General features: G+C 35.4%; 3 protein-coding genes across 9 annotated transcripts; 1 reads left to right on the forward strand and 2 right to left on the reverse strand.

Moving 5' to 3' along the window:
* Positions 1-2: 2 nt before the first annotated feature.
* On the reverse strand, positions 3-3,133 carry LOC113498499 (uncharacterized protein F21D5.5). The gene is made up of 6 exons (XM_026878514.1): positions 2,823-3,133; positions 1,898-2,595; positions 1,335-1,604; positions 1,104-1,253; positions 555-760; positions 3-145 (listed from the first exon to the last, which is right to left on the reverse strand). Exons 1-6 carry the CDS (start codon positions 2,962-2,964, stop codon positions 22-24), a joined length of 1,590 nt encoding a protein of 529 aa, XP_026734315.1. The 5' UTR covers positions 2,965-3,133; the 3' UTR covers positions 3-21.
* Positions 760-11,537, forward strand: LOC113498500 (acetyl-coenzyme A transporter 1). 3 transcript variants are annotated; one of them, XM_026878518.1, is made up of 8 exons: positions 760-943; positions 3,507-3,740; positions 4,240-4,529; positions 5,031-5,388; positions 5,472-5,591; positions 5,914-6,096; positions 9,058-9,279; positions 9,795-11,537. In XM_026878518.1, exons 2-8 carry the CDS (start codon positions 3,525-3,527, stop codon positions 9,963-9,965), a joined length of 1,560 nt encoding a protein of 519 aa, XP_026734319.1. In that variant the 5' UTR covers positions 760-943; positions 3,507-3,524; the 3' UTR covers positions 9,966-11,537. The 3 variants fall into 3 exon arrangements, with proteins under 3 accessions (XP_026734319.1, XP_026734317.1, XP_026734318.1); XM_026878516.1 differs by lacking the exon at positions 760-943 and adding an exon at positions 1,600-1,685; XM_026878517.1 differs by lacking the exon at positions 760-943 and adding an exon at positions 3,220-3,410.
* LOC113498497 (cationic amino acid transporter 4) lies at positions 11,178-17,282 on the reverse strand. 5 transcript variants are annotated; one of them, XM_026878512.1, is made up of 7 exons: positions 15,933-17,282; positions 15,534-15,680; positions 14,857-15,105; positions 13,787-14,769; positions 13,487-13,703; positions 13,128-13,289; positions 11,178-12,914 (listed from the first exon to the last, which is right to left on the reverse strand). In XM_026878512.1, the coding sequence occupies exons 2-7, from the start codon at positions 15,673-15,675 to the stop codon at positions 12,688-12,690; spliced, it is 1,980 nt and encodes a 659-aa protein (XP_026734313.1). In that variant the 5' UTR covers positions 15,676-15,680; positions 15,933-17,282; the 3' UTR covers positions 11,178-12,687. The 5 variants fall into 5 exon arrangements, with proteins under 5 accessions (XP_026734313.1, XP_026734314.1, XP_026734311.1 ...); XM_026878513.1 differs by having other exon boundaries at positions 15,534-15,695; XM_026878510.1 differs by having other exon boundaries at positions 15,534-15,695; positions 15,774-17,282.
* Positions 17,283-20,815: the final 3,533 nt, after the last annotated feature.

A 20,815-nucleotide genomic window follows, 5' to 3' on the forward strand; every position in this document is an offset into this window, starting at 1 on the left:
TATTTCCCATAATTAAAATTTTTATTTCTCTAGTAAATGCATTTTATATATCGATTCTGATTCCGTGTCTTCGAAAGCAGGTGAGAAATTAACCTCAATGACTTGTTTGAAACCCTCATTAGTTGTAGGCTCTACGAACTTATTTCTGAAACAAAAAAAATAATATTTATAAGCAAGGAGTCGAAAGTTTAAATATTATTCACGCCGGTATAAGCACAGTCGAACTGCAGCCGCGACTTCTATTTAAACGCATTTATATTGATAAATAACTAGCCTTTATACGTCATAAAATATGTCGTAACAGCACAGATAGTAGAGTGATATAGGTCACCATGCCAGGGAGTGCTTGACGAGTCGCAGGTTCAATCCCCGCATAGAACACGTTGGTATGATGGGTCTGGATGTCTTTGTGCAAGTCCCAGCGACACAAAATAAAAAAAGACGGTAAAATTTTATGAAAAAAATCGTGACTCGGCTGATGACTTATGTAAGTGTAGACTGTACTGTCCATAACAAATATACAAGCAAAAAGTACTGCATCAACAAATCCTTACTTGTAAGTATGATAAACAATATCATTGACAGGAATGTGGTTGATTTTCATCAGTTCTCGGAACTTGTTGTTGTGTTTCGCGTGGGCTATGCTCGCTGTCATCTTGGCACATCGACATTCCACCTTTGTTTCCTTAGCGAGTGATATCCAACGAGCGCGAGACTCTTTATCGGGATTCGTGCTGTCGACTACGACGCTTTTGCCTTTCTGTAACAGAAGTTTTATTAGGTAATATAGGATTCGTCTTGCGTAACTTGTTTTTTTTGTATTACGTAATAGATATTTTTCAATTTTTTATGGGGTTGTGCTATTGATCAATACACTTATGAGTGAACTTTCAAAAGCGGGGTGGAAACACGATGTAAATCACGCTTGCATCTGCAGATACAGGTAAACTATAAATATATTACATGGCAAACAACTTAACTCTTCTTCTTTTTCTACATTTATAAATTATTAATTATAAATCCAAAACAAAAAAGCCGCGGATGTTATTGATTGCCACCTGTCCACTATGAGCAGTGAAATAGGTAAAGTAATCGCAACGAACCTGTAATAATTTTGTGGCTTCAGCAGCACATTTTTGCCATGATCCGAGAACATCTCTACATACGGCAACATAATTGTATCCAGACTTCTTTTCTATTTGTTTTGCCAAAAACGATTTTCCACTACCAGGGAAGCCGACCAGTACCAAAATCTAAACAAAAACATGGTAATTGACTTATTAATATTAAAAAAAGCATTGTAAAGAAATTGTTTTCATGTTTTTTCAACTTACCTCTTTTACTTTGCTAATTAAATCCTGATTAAATGTTGAAGAGGTAAGATCTTTAGGATTGAAATCTGGTTTACTCATTGGTACATTAGCTATTGAATGTCCTAAGAAAAATTGTTCTGGTGTATAAAACCTAAGGTTGAGATTTTCTGCCAAGAGTTTGTCAGCCATTGAGTGATCCTTCTTCTTTCCAGGCGCCCAGTTAGCGACCCTGCCTGCAGCGTCTCCACAGTAGAAACTCTGGGCCATGTCTATTTCTAGTCCATCATTATTCTAGACAAAAAGATACTATTATTAAAAATTCTAAACTAGCTTTTTATGGACGTCACATGAGTGGATTTCACATAATTAATTGTGAGTAGATGATAAGTGTTAATCCTTATTTGTTAGCTCTTACTGTCAGCTAACTGAAGACCAAAATTTCATCAAAATTGGTTCAGTTGTTTGAGGATAAAAAGGTAACAAACTGAGGTAATTAAATGCAATCACAAACTTTCAACTTTATAATAATTATTTATTTAAGTGACATAAGCTTATATAATTTGTGATAAGATACATTATCTTACCTGTTCAGACAAAACTTTCCACATTCCAGGCGTTGGTTTCCTATAGAACCCTTTTCCAGTGGCTATGTATACTTGGAATGGCAAATCCAACTTTATGACTATATTTTCAATCTTTTTCTTAAAATCTTCTATTTTTACTCGGCCATTGCCTATTGGTGCTTGGTTACTTAATATCACAAGTTTGTAACCCTGGTCTGCATGCTCTTTCAGCTTCTTTTGAACAGTAGGAAATGCTATTTGCCAATCATTACAGTCAACTGGATGGACTTTGCCAGACTTAGTTTTGATCAGAGTGCCATCCATATCAAAAGCCGCTATTTTCTTGCTTGCCTTGACTCCTTTTGAAGTGAACACATAAAGTTCACCTCTGTCAATGTCTTCCCACATGTTTTCAACAGCTGCTTTTACTGGCACTTCAGTCACAGTTTCCATTTTTAAACTTTTCTTCTTCCTTGGTGATTCTTCATCCTCATCTAGTTTTCGTTTGTTGCCAAGTTTTTTTTGTTTATCAGAATTTTCTGGTGGTGGATCAAACTCTATTAAATGGACAAAATTATTAAACAGAACTTCTACTTTAGCTCCATGTTCTGCTTTGTATTCCACATTTCTTATCAGAGCGAATCCGTCGAGACCAGAAGAATTTACACCCAATTGTTTGATTTCAACCAAGCATTTTTCACAGTCTGCTTTGAGAGAAACTGTAATGATAACATAAGGAACTTGTTCAATACTACTCACAAACCTATGATGGTTATCACTAGGCGGATGTCTCACACACTATCAATACACGAATCAATAGATTCCTACCTACCTACCTTTAAACGGCGATCAACTGACCTCTGGATGTCACGGGATCAATACCTGATATCCAGCCGATCAGATGTAAACAAAGTTATTGATTAATATTACATAAACCTTGACTTACGTTGCTGTCGAGAACACGACTGATCTTTTATTTTTGTTAATTTGTTGCGACCTATTACCTTTTCTTCATTATGAGGTAGTTTAATAGGTGCATGTGAGTCCAGCAGACACCGTAAGAAACAAGAACGTGCTCTCGAACCCATTATCTACTAAATACATACGTACACGATTCATTAAATATTAAATTTTATTAAATTCACCAGTAATACGAATACAAAACATTTTGGTTATGCTTATATTTGGCACTTCTAATTTTATTAACGTCAATGAATATCGACTACATTTCCTACATCGATTACATTCTCGTCGGATTACTAAATATCGTGAAAAAACTTTACCTAGACTTGCAGAATAAGACTTGACACTTGGCAAAATTATTTTGACAGCGACATAATTTGTCACATTATTTTGACAGTTTCGTGATAGGTGACGTTAGGTGGGGTACTCGTATGGTTCTCGTATTTTGCTTACATAGGTATTTTAGAATTAATGACTTGTTATTATATGAATGGTCGAATATAGTTTTTATACATTGCGTCAAAGCCTGACTGCTTGTGGTTAAACAACTCTACTAATTACCAAAATTAAGGTTTGTGGACATTGGTAACAAAATCTATTTGAATGACGTGTATTTAGTAGATTGGCAGTGTCATGCGGATTTAAATTATTTTTCAATTACTTTCAGTCCATACTCTCTTCAGTCATGCCGTTAACTAAGCGTAAGCAATCGGAAAAAGAGGAAAAAGAAGATCTAATTGAAAGTGGTGAAAATGTCGAAGGTGGGCACAGTAATATCAAAGGAGATGAATTAAATATCGCAGTTTTATTGTTTCTGTATACCTTGCAAGGTATACCATTAGGACTTGCGGGAGCTGTGCCTATGCTTCTTCAGAATCGCGGGATAACTTACACTCAACAAGTAAGTGAAACAAATTGACTTTTTACTGCTTCTAATCAATATAGCTCGACGTTTTAAGTCATAAACAATCTTTTATATAATCACGACACCTATAAAACCTGAAATTGTCTAGAAACATAATTAAAATTGTGATAAGATTTTTAATTGGTGTAGGTACTGTTGTTGTTTAAGAGTGCCTACAAAATTAGACTATTTGTATTCTCTACAGTTAATTTGAAAAATACTAAATGGATATCGGTTTAATAAAGGCCAAGCTTACTTATATTAAGAAGCTTTAAATTTGTATCAACAATATTATTCAAATACCTTTAACCTACTACAGAGGTCATTGCCATTAATAATAATGTAGAAAAACATTTTTTTGTTGATTCAGTTTGCTTCTAAATGCATTTATATGCATACACATCTGCATATCATGTAAAATAAGTTTGCTGTGAAGCAAAATGATGAAAACACAGAAAAAGAAACATTTTTATGTTAATAAAATACTTTTTTTCAGGCAGAATTCAGTTTCGTAAACTGGCCTTTTAGTGTGAAGTTACTATGGGCACCTATTGTAGATGCTCTATTTTGGCCAGAATTTGGCCGAAGAAAAACATGGCTTGTACCTGTTCAGTATTTAATTGGAATTGTCATGATCATCATGTCAAACAGCATGACGGATTGGCTTGGCTCTGACGATGTTGCACCTTCAATGACAATTCTGACTATATCATTCCTGTTTTTAAATTTCCTCGCGGCCACACAAGATATTGCTGTTGATGGATGGGCCCTCACTATGTTGAAAAGGTATGACCAAAAATAAAACTTCATGCTGACATTAATTAATTATTCACAAATCATTGTGACACCCATTTTTACACCTAACCCTGAACTAATGATCTTATAGATAATTTCAGTTAATTTTAATCAGTGATAAATGGTATCTAAAAAGGAATATGATTAATTCATATCCTTGCTGTATATGGAGTATGACTGTCATACTATGAGTGCATGTATAACTGATTGGTACATAGATGCTACAACGCTAAACTCACTGTGCACGACATGTCCCAGGTCTGGGTCTTTGTAAATATAAATTGTATGTTTGTAAAAATAGAAACAAAGACTGACTTCCTGAATGCATTAGTCGTTTTTTTAAACAAAATATGAATGAAAATCACAATCTGATTAATACGACACGAAAAAAATGCAATTTTCGTCGACCATGACTGTTGCTCACTACAACTCCAAAATAAACTCAATAGTACATATAGAGATGGGAATTACATTGTGATTCTACTATTTCAGATGCAATGTTGGACACGCATCAACCTGTAACACTGTAGGCCAAACCGCAGGATTCTTCCTTGGATATGTAATGTTCTTGGCTCTGGAATCTCCTTACTTCTGCAACAAATACCTAAGGAGTGTACCAGAAGACACTGGGCTAGTTACCTTAGCCAGTTTCCTTCTCTTCTGGGGCTGGGTTTTCATCATCACCACAACCATTATAGCGGTATTCAAACATGAAGCTAATGACAGTGTGAACACCAAAGAGAATAATGTAAAAGGTTTTAGTGATGTTGTGAATGCTTATAAACAACTGTATACGATTATCAAGCTGCCTGCCGTGCGTACTTTAGCTCTCGTCCTTTTTACTGCTAAGGTAATAACAATTAAATTTTCAATTGTTTAATATGTAAATGTAACATATTTTATTAATAGATATATATTATACGATGTTTTTAGCTTGGATTCTGTGCCAGTGATGCTGTATCTGGACTCAAACTTGTAGAAGCAGGAGTGCCGCGAGAGGACTTGGCCCTACTTGCAGTTCCCTTAGTCCCTGTCCAAATAATCATGCCTGTGGTAAGAATAAAAAAACTTTATTAATTTACACCAATAAGGTATTATATTGGACTTCTTCCAAAAATAAGTTCCTTTAAAATCGTGATTCTCTTCCCTGAATATTTGTTCAAAACAGCAGCTATATTTGCTTATTTTATCGATCAATTTCGTTTACAAATTGCAATTTAATTGACATCATTAGCGACAATAGATTTGCTTTCTATACTTCGATAAGCCTTTTCTTATGAGTCATACAAAATTCAATAGACTCTCGCTTCAGTTAGCAACTGCGCGACTAAACCTATTGCATCCTAAATATTCTTTTAATTGTTTTTTTTTTTAGATTCTAGCAAAACACACGACTGGACCCGCTCCGCTCTCGCTATGGCTTCGGGCCTTCCCGCTGCGGCTGTTAGTGGGCCCCTTGGTGGCCGCCCTGGTAGCCGTCACGCCTAGTCTCCTAGGCAATGCGGGCCCAACCTACTCGTATCTATTTCTATTGTTGTGTCTCTATGTATTTCATCAGGTATGTTTCGTTTGATATTGTGATATATTTCATAGCGTAGCTAGTGTTTGAAATTTATTTTAGGTATTATGATAAAAATGTATTTAATGGTGCTTTAAATTAATCGTTTTACTTTATACTATTAACTAGCTGTTGCCCGCGACTTTGTCTGCGTGATTCTCAAGATGTGAAAAACTATGAAGTTTAATAATAACGATCATAGCAAAAATGTAATGCAATATTGAAAATGAAACACTTTTTTTATATATTGCAAGTAGGAAAAAATAACAGAAGGTATAAGTCAGTCTTAGCACTTCTGCTAAAAATGTTTTACTTTCGAAATTTTCCATTTATTAATTGGGTGGGTTATGATTTTCGAGCACGTCTGTTCTTGGGCCGGCCTACACCTGAAATTGCTAGATGGATTATGACAGTGATTATGAGGTATCATAAAATTATTATTGTACTGTAACCAAAGAGGTAAACCAGAACCATATTTCTGAGGCCCCAGTGTCCGTTTGTCTGTCTGTCACCTGGCTGTTTCTCAGGAACAGTGATAGCCAGACAGTTGTTATTTTCACACACGATGTTTTCTGACGATATAAAGAAGATGTCAAATTATTTTTGTGGACGGAGCTGGTGAAGTGAGAGTCGGGCTCGGTAACTGTGGATTTTACATAGTGTTATAGTGGTTTCTTAGGTTTACGCGAATGTTAGACATTGAAATGAAACTACTTTTACGGATTTTATCGCGGTGCAATTTTTAGATTTATAGATTTTAGTTCCCGACGTTTCGATACACTTTTGCACGGGCAGTTTTTGGTATTGCACGGGCAGTCTGCCCGTGACCATGATACCTGCATAAATATAATATACCGCGATAAAATCCGTAAAAGTAGTTTCATTTCAATTACATAGTGTTATAAGATATAAGATTTTGCAAAATTGCACCCAGATAAACGGTTTCCTGAAACACGTTATGTTTGATTGTCCTCTTAATATTAAAACTGATCTTCCTCACAAACAATTGGAATATTGCTGATAAATAAATAGCGTAATAATAAAAAAAATATCAGTCACCCCTTTTTTTAAAATTGACAATGACAAAAATCTAAAGTATAGGATATGTGTAATTTGTTACGACAAAGCAAAATATGAATACTATTTACTGTACCAATTTACAAAGATAAATTACGTATTTTATTCGTTAACATACCTGACGGTCATTGAAGTAAAATACCTACCGTCATCCCTACTGCATAATATAAATGGAACTTAAATAAAGACTACATGAGGTTGGTTATGAGGTTACGCTGTCGATACCGACAGCCAAAATGAATTTTCCAGACATTGTATGACGAATGTAAGTGCTGATAGCTACACGCACATATGTTCCTAATCCACGTCGGCTTAGGGATCTCAGAGACTTATTCAGTCTCGTTCCTTCCCCTGTTTTTACCAGGCTACGAAAGAAGAAAATTTTAAATAAGTAGAGAATACAATAAATTGTTAAAGGAATTTTTGGAAGGACCACGTGTGCGGTTTCTATAATGGCGGATGTAGACTGATCAAATCGTTAAAATATTGAAAAATCCCAGGTATCAGTAGACATTATTCTAGCAATAGATACATAATGTCTATTCATTGATAGCTTTGGTCTTATAGATCTTTCACATTGCATACCTATTTAAATGCAGTTTTTATGCAAGTTTTCTGGGCTTTTTTATCCGAAATACTTTTGGCTTATGTAATGTTGCAAATTTAAGATAAAAAAATTGTTGCTAGTTGTTACAGATGAACCAAGGTAATAATTAACTGTATCTTTCAGTATTTTTTGTTATGCATATTTATAGATGAGATCAATGTGAACTACATGCTACTTTGGGTTGAGTGTCACTACGAATGTTTTGATCTTGAAGTAGCATCGCCAACATTACCGAGCTAAAAACATAGGTATATACTCCTATCGTAAATAAATACAAAATCATATTACGGCATTCCACATTTGAACTTGAGTAATTTTAGTACATCAATAAAAATAAAAAGAATTTAAGTTCCTTTCTTTCAAGAATGTACTGATTACGGTAACAATTGCATAAACAACGTATTATATGTTTATGTTTCTTTTATTTTACTTGTGAAATAGTCGCGGTAGGCCTATATCAGACTTGAATGAGAATAAAATGACTAATTTTGTGAAAATGATTTAGTTTCGAAAAATCCTATTATTGCTCTGCCAAAAGTCTTAAGATAAATAGCGTGATGTTTTTTTGTAAATTGATGACCGTGCTGCCTACTACTCAATGGGGTGAAAATACACCTCATAATTGTATTACACGATGTTACGGGTGAGTCCAAAAATTTAAAACTTTACTGCTCATGCCCCCTGCATAGTAGCGTTATGGTTTTTGTACATTTGTTGTATCATATATACGATAAGGTTCATGCAAAATTTGAACGAAATATATTCTGTAGTTTATGAGATAATTTGATATTTGTTTATAGATATAAAAGGCTCCTACTCACCCCCTGTAACGAAAAGCGGGATAATAACTAAAAAGTATGTTGACCGGACCTCTTGTTGATATTCTCTGAAAATTTGAATCAAATCTATCCAGTACTTTCCGAGATCTTTCCGGACATACATACAGACAAACAGACAAACAGACAAAAATTCTAAAAATCATATTTTCGGCATCGGAATCGTTCGTAGACCACCCTTCAATTATTCTTTTTTTTAAATATTCAATGTACAGTTTTCACTTTTCTACAATTTTATTATATGTATAGATTTGCGTGCGTAACTATACATAAATATACATAAACATAAGATTGATAAAGTTGTGAATTACTATTTCATTTGTCATATTCTGCCCGACCTAAGCCTATGTATGAAATAGTATATTAGATTTCTCTAACACGCAAAAAAGAAACTTAAGTAATAGCTTAACAATAGTGTCTAAAAATATTTTTTCTTTTCAGACATGCCTATACTGCATGTTCGTAGCAGTGATGGCGTTCTTCGCTAAAGTGTCAGATCCCGCGGTGGGTGGCACTTACATGACATTCCTGAACACTATGTCTAACTTGGGCACGAACTGGCCGAACACGCTGGCTCTGTGGGCCATCGACCACCTCACTTATAAGACCTGTTCGCTGACAGAGCTGAGTGATAATACTTGCTCATCTCAACTGGAGGCAGAGGTATGTAAAAATAGAATTATAAATCTAAATATTTTCTTTTCTTTATTTTGCTTTCACTTTTTAAAAAGCGACTCCCGCATAAAGGAATTTAGTCCTTGTTTCGAGGGGAGTTTTACAAGTATTGAAGTGCAAAAAGACAACCAGACTCGCAAAAGACAAGCACTACTACTTCCTACTACTACCTCCTTGTACTACTACGCGAGGATTGAACCCGCGACATATCGCGCTTAGTGGGTCTGGCTTGATGATAGCTGTCTAAATAAATTAAAAAAAAACAAAGAAGCTCAGACATTTTCTTATTTTCGATAGTTGCGGTTATTTAATTTCAATTTGATTTATTTCATAACATAAATACAAGACAGTATCTTCTACCCAAGTTTATATGAAACAAACCACTTCCTACACTTTGGTATTTCCATACAATCGCAGTAATTAATATTTTTCCGTGTACGATATATACATATACCGGTACTTCACCGACATCATAGTAATTACCAACTTTATCCTGTTTGCAGCTATGCAAATCAAAAGGCGGTACGTGCAACGTGAGGATCGACGGATTCTACATAGAAACTGCCATTTGCCTCGTCATCGGCTTCATATGGCTTCAATGGGGCAGGCCTACTATACAAAAGCTGCAGAGACTGCCGGCGTCCGCGTGGCAAATCAGCCGGTACAACAGATAAGACTGAATCTCTCATATTCCGCTCTATGTATATATTGTAAAGTTCAAGAAATACGTCTTGTTTTTCCTATAGTAAATCTAACATTAATACTACTTAGAAGAACGCTGATTCTGTTGAACATGAACCTGTCCCTTTTCACTATTGTTAACGTTGTATATTTAGTCTCTTCTGTAATACGAAGAGAACGGGTATAAATGAAACCTTATTTGTATTATTTTTTTACACTTTCAATGACTATGAAATGTGTGTGTATATTTTCAAGGCGTGTCCTGTTCGGCATTTCTAAGTAGGTTGTTGTCAGTTGCCTTCCTTTTCTCACAGTATACGTAAGTAAAGGACGCGTTGCTTTATGTTCGTGAAAAACAGAATCGGCCACTATAACTTACTATGCTGTCATTCCTCTTTAGACGTATGACTAATTCAATACCTTATTATTCAATAGCAACTAAACTAATTCTTAACTATATGCTCAACTTTTCTGACCTTTCAAATTGAAACTCAGCTGTTTGTACCGTGTGACTAGTATTAAATAAATACACACATGCAATTTGCACAATTTTAATAAGTGAGAGTATTGTTATATTTGTATTTAACCCCTAAATTATAGAAGTCAATGGTTGGTCTTAGGCAGCAGTTTAGACATAATATTCTTATGAATTTACTTTTAATAGGTGCTTTATGCACGTTTGTGAAATGTGAACCATGTTGTTTTTTAATCAAGTGATAAAAATTGCTTCAAGTGTTTTTATCGCTACATTTAGTATAATACCTTTGAACATTAGTGAAGGTTTACCCTGACTGAAGCTTGTCAAATTGCCCCACATTATACTATGTATATTTTAATAAACTATATTTGCATGTATCGCATATTTTTACAAAACGTGCAATACATTATTCCAAATAAATTAATAGTTTTTAATAAGTCGACAGTCGACGTATTTATGTAGCAATAAGACGATTAAATTAAGATTTTTAGTTCAATTGATTAATTAATGAAATTTTGTTATTGGTTTCTGTCACGTTGTCGATTATGTATTGTTTACGTCCATTGTTTAATGTTTAAGTATTATTGTATAGCGTACAACGTCTATTTTAAGGGTTATTGTATTCGTCAATAGTACAAATTATTATTATTTTCAATACTTTCTGTTCCTTTTGTTATGGAAGTTCTGTAGATACGAAGTACAGGGATTACAATGATAACAGCAGTAGTGACGTACTTATTATTATATTTCTTTATGTACACATCAACATTTAAAATATACAATCTTTTAACAACGATGTAATAGTTCGTTTTTTTTATAATTTTTTGCGCAAATTATCCTAACACTAATACGGGAAGGTGGAATTATTACGTAATTATATAATAGTACATTTGTGTAAAGCAATAACATGCAATAATCTAACGTTTAAACCTTAAATAAATAGTAAAAATTAACACTTTGGAAGTAACTATTTTTCTCTTTTAGTGAGACAACAGGATGTATTTTACTAGTAACAATTTGTGCATACATCAACAATATTACCATGAAGCATTTTCCTTGTGTAACAGTAAATGGTTTTAAAACATAACAATGATTACCTCTGTCTTATTTCCTCATAGTTTCAATATAAATATAAATAAACCAATGTTTGTAATTCGCATTCAATGCTCCACACTTAGATTCCAGCCATTCAAACAAGTAAAAAAGCTATGTTTTGGTGTTATTGCAAATCTCATTTTAATGAGTTTTTGCAGCATTTTTTGCTTTTAACATTAATTGACCCTGTTATACTTGACATCAATATGGCACTATGAAATGAATTTTGTTTGACAATAAAATGCATTTAAATATTTGTTTTCTTTTTTTTAACATTGAGCCCTATAAAGCATGAAGATATAAAGACAGTTTATAATTACTTAAAAAAAAATATTTGTTACAAAATAATGAAGGAAGTCTCCATAGTTTTGAAAATTTTCAGAGCAAATTAACCTATATTCTATTACCTTGTTCTATCACGATTACATTGGTATATTCATTCAGGAAGTACGTAAAAGATACGAGATTCTAATTGTAAGCTATTTGCCCTATTATGTAAGGGACCCTATTTATTAATTACAATGTTTTTTTAATAACTGCAGCTACATACTTGCAAGTAGGTATATATTTTGAAGCGTCAAATCGTATGGTTCCTATATATCTATTTTGTCTGGAGTAAATATTTCTTTTTTCTTGTGTCTAATTAGTAATTCAAAAATAAGTTCATATAATAAAAATCACTCGAAATCGTGCGTCTAACCCTTTACAATGGAATATCATAGACTTTGGCTTATATACTGTATTACATAAAAGGTAAATATTTTCTAAATATACCCTCGCTATTTGCCAGTTAAGACCTATATAAACACTTATGAAGCCCTATTTAAAAGCGTAATAACGATATAGTTTTGCAACCAAAAAGCTCAGTTCACACTGCCGTGGAAATATTCTTCTTAATTACCTAGATAGAAAACGAGCGTTCATTATTTTCGTAAAAGATGTCTATAAAGTTCAATATACAAAACTTACGCCTCATTCCGCGTCAGTGTGAATTAAGCCCAACACTCAGATATCCGAATTCGCGCCATTATGATCACAGTGAAGAGCTCCACTTATACAAATACATTCTTCAAATGATTTTTAACAAGCTAAAATTATAGACAAAAATTAAAATTAAATTATAAATACATAGCGATTTAAAATCACGGTTCGCGTCTTGAAAGTTCGTCGTCACTGATGATTGGTTTGCGGTCATCGCCCTTACTGCCACGGGCGAACCGACCCACGCGTCGAGCAATGGCGCTGGTCTTCTCGACGGCTCCCCACCCGCCGCTGTGACCTCCCCCACTGGCGGAACGAGATAGGAGGCCAGTGACACCCTCGCCTAACTTGCTGTGGTGGATACCGTACAGGAAGTATAGGAGTAAGCCTGCAAAATCGAAACAAGAACTTTGAACTGCTGGGTAATAGGCAGATAATACATCCTTTTCGGTTACTCTATTTCAAAATCATTTTTCAACTTGTCCAGAAGAAACTTAGTTCGTGGCCTTCGATAAAGGACATACGTAATGCGTCAAGGCGTTACACCGAACGTTGTGTCCCAAAACTACTTCGAAGTTGGTATTAATAAGAGAATACTCACCGAAAGTCATCCAAATAGCGAATCGTGCCCAAGTAAGTGCATTAAGGTTGATCATAAGCTCCACATTTAGCAAGACGCTAGCGGCTGGGAGAAGTGGCACCCACGGTACTCGGAACGGAAGCCGCGTGGGACTTTGCTGGTGAGCCCAGATGATCACAAGACCTGAAGATATTTTCACGTAGGTATATAAATATTTGCACATATGTGAGGACGACAAAATAATCTAATCAATAATAGATAATGTTTTCATAAAACAATAAGGTGCTACAATGTGATAATAATTGTGCTGTACTTTCAAGGGATTTTCGTTTTGATCTATGCGAGTTATAGTCATAGTAGAACATTGAAACATTACTTACAGGCAACAATGATGAAACTGAGGATAAAGTCCGGTAGCAAGGCCCATAGGCCTGCGGGTTCAGCTAAGAAATGATTGTGGGCGCACAGCGCAGCCGCCGCTGCTGTGAACGTGTATACACAGCTGGTAACGGCAGCCCCTGGAGCCCTGCCACCAGCCAGTGGCTCCAACCAGGCGTACTGAGCTCGCAAGCGGCCAACTGTTAAAGCCTCGAACATCTGAAACATAAATTACGGTATTATTACAAAAATTTAGGATTCTTGCAGGAGAAAAATAAGTTATAATCTGCTAAATCAAGTACCTCAGAAGAAGATGAACCACAATCAGTAGCCGGAGTGCCGGTCGCAGAGCTATCTTCGCGGTCTCCAGGAGATTCCAGCTGAGGAACACCGAAACTATTCTTTTCATCCATGGGGGGCACCGGCCTATACCTCAGAATAATAACTGCAGCACTAACAATAGTGTATGCCAACAGAGTTCCTATGGACATGAACTCAACAAGCTTTTCCAGATCAAACAGAAGTGCGATCAAAGCTGATGAGAATCCAGATATGATAAGATTGATAATTGGAATTTGGGATTTGTTGCTGATATCGCTCAAAAAACCAAAGAGAAGACCGTCAGCAGACATTGCATACAAACATCGTGGTAACGAAAATAATGAGCCCAACAGTGTAGTGGTCATCCCACACACCGCGCCGACAGCCACAGCGTACTTAGCCCAGTCTGCATGAACGGCTCCAAGAGCCGCTGGCAAAGCAGCATCAGGATTGATACTCTGGTAAGGGACCATCAAAGTCAAAGCTAGAGCAACCAGAATATATCCAAACGCAACAAGTGCCATAGAAAGAATTGTGGCGATAGGAATCGAGCGCGACGGATCTTTGGCTTCCTCACTCGATGCTGATATACTATCGAAACCCACGAAAGCGTAGAAGCATGTAGCGGCGCCCGCTAAGACCCCACTAACGCCATACGGCATAAAACCGCCATTCTTCGCAGACCAGTTACCCAGGTCAGCGTAATAGAATCCAAGAAATATGACAAGAGATATAACCAAAAGATTTAAAATTGTAAGGCCATTATTTATATAGGCGGAAGTTTTAACCCCCACAGCGAGGATTAGCGATGCTACAATGCATATTAAAAATGCTAAGACGTCTGGATATCTACTCAATAGAGTTTCGTGCATCTCCCCGGTTATGGAAATAGTAGCGTTGCTTATTGCGCCATCCAACATTGCGTCTAGGTACCCCGACCAAGCTCTCGCCACTGATGCCGCACCTGAAATTGTAAATACCCTTAATTACCTATTTGTGTAAAAAATTTATATGAAAACTTTTGAAGTTGATGCCTAGACCTAAACCTTACCTATCATATATTCTAATACGATATTCCAACCGATTATAAAGGCCCAGAATTCACCGATGCTGACATAAGTGTATGCGTACGCGCTGCCAGCTCTTGGAATCCTAGTGCCGAATTCAGCATAGCATAGCGCAGCTAGGGTAGAAGTTATTCCAGCAAGTAGAAAACTGAGAGCTGTTGCTGGACCCGCCAGGTGGCGAGCCACGGTTCCAGTCAGTACGTAAATACCAGCTCCTACCATATGACCAACGCCTGAAACAAACAGAGGGATTATGGTCATTCGAATTCGTAGAAATCGACGACAGCCACTAATGGCCACCATCTAATATTTCAACCTCACATTTTGTACGGAATTGCCACCAGGCACAGCGACTGTTGCGTGTACGGAGTGATCCTACAAAATATACAGATTAGTAAGGCTTATATTATAGAATCCTCAAACCGAGTTTGGAGTCACTTCAGTCACTAGTACAAATAAAATACAATAGTGGATTCGGTAGCAAATAAGCTAAATAAATTAGGCTGTTGTACATTTTGCAAAAACAGTAAGGCCCCTATAGCTCTGATGGCGTTCCTTAAACGATAAGGCCGCTTTATAAACAGCCTATAAATCCTTAGGGGTCATCATAAACAGAATAATTTCAACACAATATAAATATTGGATTTAAAGTTTAACTTACCGAGTAGTGTAATGTCTAGTGTGGTGAGACACCGGTTCAGTGGAGTGTCCAAGGAGTCCCCGTATATGGGCTTACGACGATTCATTTTGTGGCAGAATCCTGATAGGACATGCCCCAGGATCTTATGCCTGGCCCCCGGCATGATGGCTAAAACAATAGAATCTAAAACTAGTTTACAATGTTAAGTTTTAAACGTTGAACACTACTCGGAATTGATCTAGTTACAAAAATAAAACCTACCTACTGAACTATATTAAGAACTCTGTAAGTTTCAGAGAAAGGACACTAAAAAGCACTGTTTTCCTGCTACTAAATACTGCGACGCCTCATAGGGACATTTTAATAAATAATTTAATCCTCACATGTTATAATCAAGGGCAATACTAGAAAAATATCTACCTGGTGGTGTTATAACCAGCTGACGGTGTTCGCTTAACTTGGTAAAACTGTAACACCGAATAAAGTCTGCGCGCGCAACTAATCGATTTCTTGATAGCTAAGTACATATTTACGTAGTTTTGTATGTCTAGAAGATTCAAAAAGAGGCACTTTTTAGTTATAGTATATTTTATTAATAAATAGCCTATGTTTTTTTTTACATATGACTTATTATTAAGGTCCTGCCTTTATAATAAGTTCGAGTTACTGCCAATTTGTTACCTAACGGAAGTGGTCTAGATATAGACATTTCTGCCTGTTTCCGGTTTGCTTTTAGGGTACAGCAGAGCTAAGAATAAACCACTCGAGAACTTTGTTCTTGTTTAGGTTTGAAATACTCGAACTGGACTAAGAACCAGTTAGTACTTACTACTCCAGGTAAAATTCACTAGAAAATGTGGCAAGTATGTAACTACAACACCCATACAGAAAATTCAGTCCAAAATCATGGGACACTGTCTTGTAAATAAATAGTAAGTAAGAATGTATAGGTACAAATATATAGGTCAATTATTGCACTTGAATAGGTTTAGCACCACTGAAACTTTTTTTTTTAATATAAAGAGGGCGCTACGAACTCGCACTTGGCCCTTTTTCCTGTGAACGGTGGTGGAATCAGGATATTGCAATTAGGTAACCTAGTTGAGTTTCTCTCGTCTATTTTATATTAGCAAAAAATATTAAATTAAAAAGAAATCGTCGGATGGTTTATTACAGTACAAGATGGATTGCACGTTTTACAACACACAAGTGCAAAGTGCAAGTTTACAACACACAATAAAAGGCACACAATATAAGAAAGGTAAAGCACCTACTTAGGTGAGATAATCCAGTAGAAAAACAGAATAGATTTGAATTAGACTTTAAAGAAACCGGATACAGTGCAGCAGATTTATAAATAAATGAATCCTTAATAGCAGTAGATGCTACAGGGTCAAACATTTTTGCAAAGTTTGTAATACACTTAATAAGACTTCATCAAAAACTCTATTTACTTACACATAAGTACGTAAGAAGAGTATTATTTTACAAGCGTATATATAAGTTCCGCAAAATACCTAAACGGGATGATAGTAAGTACTTCATACGATAATACCACAATACAAGCCTTTGTATTTCAAGAGACAGTCGGCTGTCTTCAGTAAAACGCGGAATAGGAAATGAGCCTGTCGCATTGACAGCGGTTCCTACATCGTAATATGGTAGTAGGCACGCGTACTTGACACTGGGTCTATCGTTATGGTAATGTAATTAATACGTAGACGTACGCAGGCCTATTTGAACACTCCTTATACTAAGAATACCGGAGCGGTTAAAATCATGAAATTATGACGTAAGAGGAGACATTCATAGTTAAATTTAAATTACGGTTGTTTTGATGTAGCTCCTGTTCATGCCTTCTTATAGCGCGAATGAGTATCGGGTTCCCATCGGCCCCGGTAGGGATAACTGAATTATTTCGATGCCTTTAGCTGGTGTCCGAGTACCTCGCCGCTTTCCCAAGGGTAGAGAAATTTCACGACGTTAAATATTTTAATATTATTAGTAAGTAGATTCATTCAACTACTACTAGTCTGTCTTATCCAATTTAAACAACAACGGTCAGTTTAAACATGAACTTTTAATTTGCTCTGCCAACAACATTGTCCATTAACGCTGCAGATCCCAATCAGCAAATTGGCAATACTTTCCCAATCAAACAGCGCTATTAAAACACGAATAGTGTTATATAGCAATAAAACAGCTTGTTATCGTATAGACTGAGAACAATTTGATCGCAGAACTGGGTCAACCGCAGATCGTAAACGAGCTGACCAGCGGCCCAGTGATTTTTAACATGGCTAGATAGAACATCCAACCTTCGTTACGTCACTATTCACCACTTAGTTTTTGATATAGCCTCTGTAACAACGTGCTAGTACAGTTTAGGTGAGTTCAAGAGATTTAGGTCTATAGTCCATTGGTGCAGTTGTCTTTTTTATTTTGCAATGGATAGTTTTATTATTTGATTTGGTAATCTTTATTCTTGTTTTTGTCACATTCGATTTTTAAACTGAGTTAGACACACTTAAATTGTTTGCTTTTTTAAGTACGGACCCTAAACCAACGTAGTATGTGTATTTAGATACTTACCTACATATCTATTTATTGGGTTGCATTTTAACCTAATGAGGTGGAAACCTATCGGTATGAAATTAACTAAAACACTTAGGATTTTTAGAAATCGGAAGACTACATAAAGAACTTAGGTTTTCCTAGGTAGACTGTCGTGTATTTGCTTCGTTGGATGCCTAATAAAGCAACTTATCTCTAGCAGTGCTTAAATAAATAAAGAACGTTAAACGCGAACCATATCGTATGAATTAAGTATCAGGGGAGTGGCAAACAATTGACAGTCGTTATTGAAACAGTAATTAAGCATTGCATACCTTGGTTTAATTAAATTATATCACTAATTAGGTAGATCATCAATTTAATGTGGTCATTAAGTATTTTTCGAAAGTGCGATTTCGTAAACGGAAACCACGTTTTTTTTTATTATTAATGTTCATAATTAATTAACTACCCATTCTATGTCCATGAATCCTATTAATTCTAGAATTTTAAAATAACGAGAAATAAGTAGATATGCACCCAGACTAAAATCCTTTAGATTAGATATCCTTTTTGGACCGTTGCGCATTGTGTAGCACTAAATTAATATTTACTTTTAAAACTTGCTTGGAGCTTTTTTATTTTTTTATCTCTGAATATATACCTACGTACCTACCTACAAGTTTGGTAAGAAGTTACCTGGCCGGTGTAGACCATCTAAGACAGCATATTTACCTACATAAGTGTGTGCATCTGGCACACCCAGGAAGTCAATTAATATCACCAACAACTTAGTACACACCCCACATGTATAGACTTTACCTCATAAACATAGGTGATGTAATGATGACTATTAAATTTATAGGTGCTTACCTATATATGAAGCAAGTATAAGCATTACGCATATTGAATAACAGCCTACTCCGAGCCTATAATTTGTGTATGACAAAAGATTCATAACAATCTAAACAATGAGAGATAAAAGTTTACACTGTCTGATTCCGCGCCTATAGGGAAATGAATTGGTCCGGTGACGTCGTCAGTGAGATCAATAAACGTTCCGACATTCCTGGTAATGAGTGAACAAGGCGTATCTTCTCGATTTCGTCCCTTGTGCCCCACCTGATACACCCACGGTTAGTCCGCACCTAGCTATTTTTAACCCCAGCTACAACCAGAATGTTTGAAGACATTGGCTGCGCAGGTGCCTAATTATGAAGTAGGAAATGAATGTATTGATATTTCTCGTAAAAGAGAAATTAATTTTATCAGTATGTTTGGTAAAAATTATAAATACTTAAATCGTGTCTTGTGTCGTGTAAGTCAGTTTGTGAAATATTTTTATGGAGTACCTAATTTGGAAAGGGATTTGAACTTTTCTAATCGCCTATGGCCGTGTAGTGCCTATGTAGATGGGTATTATTTTCCAGTAACTAATGGAAATGCTATCGCAAGCCCTATTTCCCTTGTTGTTTTGTGGCCAGAAGCGTGCTTTTATCCATTTCAAGCACTTTCTTACTGTATTTAGGTGTACACGAATAAGTATTTGCGTAAATGAAAGACATTGTTTAATTTATAATTGAATGTTGCTTTCGGTACTTTTGTTCACAATCTAAGACTTTGTAAGTACAAGTTTCCCTATTACAGCGTCTAAAGCGGGGACAAACAGCTCGAGGCCAGAGAGCCAAGTTTGCTGAGTGGGAGTGTCTTCTGAGGCGTCAATACATGGTACCGACGTAGGTACCTAAGTACATTTCTCCTCTTTTAATTTATGAAAGTATATGTCAGCACTTATCTTCAGCAAGCAACGCTCGAAATAGCATTCTCATTTCTTAATGCTTCCAACGACATCAAAGCAAATCAAATCAGAAGTAAGTAAGCAAAACTAAAAAAGGGAAATAATATTAACTACATTAAATTAAATAATATTGTTTTATTGGAAGAATCATAGAATGCATTTACAAAACCTTAATGTTCAAACCTTTATTTGTGGGTACCTTTACAAGTAACATTTGACAAACAATGTCACATAACTTTAACAAGAGTGACATAATATCGTATTACAATTTCACAGAATGCACGTCTTAGATATCATATTTATAAAATGTAAACAAGTTAAAATTTTGACGTTTTAATGGTCCCAATGTTAAACATATTTGGAGATTTACCACAAAAATAGTTTCCAAGTAATACAAACTACTTAACTACGTAGTGACTAGATTTTCTTTTTTTTATCATAACATTACATAATAATATTCTTCATATAAGAAATATAAAATTGAATTATAAAAAAATAGTTAATAGCCCTCGCAGAAAGGAACTTACAAAATGTAGGTAAATAGTGTTCAGACCAAACATGTATTGATAAGAAAAGTATCTGTACAAATTCGAAAATTACATAAGTAAAAATTAATTACATGTATATATTTAATAAAATCCTATGTCTAACGAATAATAATTTCAGCAGTTTTTGCCGAGCAATTTATAAAAAAGAACTACACTAGGTACCCATTATAACGTTAATTAATTGAGTTATTATGCACACTCAAAACGATCGTACATTATGACTCAGTATTCGAGCAGGATATTTATTTCAGGTGTACCCAGTTGTTCGTGACTTCGAATATATGAAGGTAGATCATCAGTAGCAACAAATCTCAAGGTCGCAAAATAAAATGGACTTACAAAATATATAAAAATAAAATTTATTGAAATATTTTTGTGTAATAGATACATGACAATTTCAATGA

Source organism: Trichoplusia ni, chromosome 11 (assembly GCF_003590095.1).
Source record: "Trichoplusia ni isolate ovarian cell line Hi5 chromosome 11, tn1, whole genome shotgun sequence".
In the NCBI taxonomy this organism is placed as follows: Eukaryota; Metazoa; Arthropoda; class Insecta; order Lepidoptera; family Noctuidae; genus Trichoplusia; species Trichoplusia ni.

Excerpts from the sequence above, each read along its gene's own strand:
- LOC113498499 (XM_026878514.1), bottom strand. The coding sequence starts at position 2,964 with ATGGGTTCGAGAGCACGTTCTTGTTTCTTACGGTGTCTGCTGGACTCA. Across the intron at positions 1,605-1,897 it reads GGAAAGTTTTGTCTGAACAG|AATAATGATGGACTAGAAAT; the intron begins GTAAGATAATGT and ends CTTTTTGTCTAG. Across the intron at positions 761-1,103 it reads AAGCCACAAAATTATTACAG|AAAGGCAAAAGCGTCGTAGT; the intron begins GTTCGTTGCGAT and ends CTTCTGTTACAG.
- LOC113498500 (XM_026878518.1), top strand. The coding sequence starts at position 3,525 with ATGCCGTTAACTAAGCGTAAGCAATCGGAAAAAGAGGAAAAAGAAGAT. Across the intron at positions 3,741-4,239 it reads GGATAACTTACACTCAACAA|GCAGAATTCAGTTTCGTAAA; the intron begins GTAAGTGAAACA and ends ACTTTTTTTCAG. Across the intron at positions 9,280-9,794 it reads CATCTCAACTGGAGGCAGAG|CTATGCAAATCAAAAGGCGG; the intron begins GTATGTAAAAAT and ends TCCTGTTTGCAG.
- LOC113498497 (XM_026878512.1), bottom strand. The coding sequence starts at position 15,675 with ATGCCGGGGGCCAGGCATAAGATCCTGGGGCATGTCCTATCAGGATTC. Across the intron at positions 14,770-14,856 it reads CGTATTAGAATATATGATAG|GTGCGGCATCAGTGGCGAGA; the intron begins GTAAGGTTTAGG and ends TTACAATTTCAG. Across the intron at positions 13,290-13,486 it reads CAGTTTCATCATTGTTGCCT|GTCTTGTGATCATCTGGGCT; the intron begins GTAAGTAATGTT and ends AAATATCTTCAG.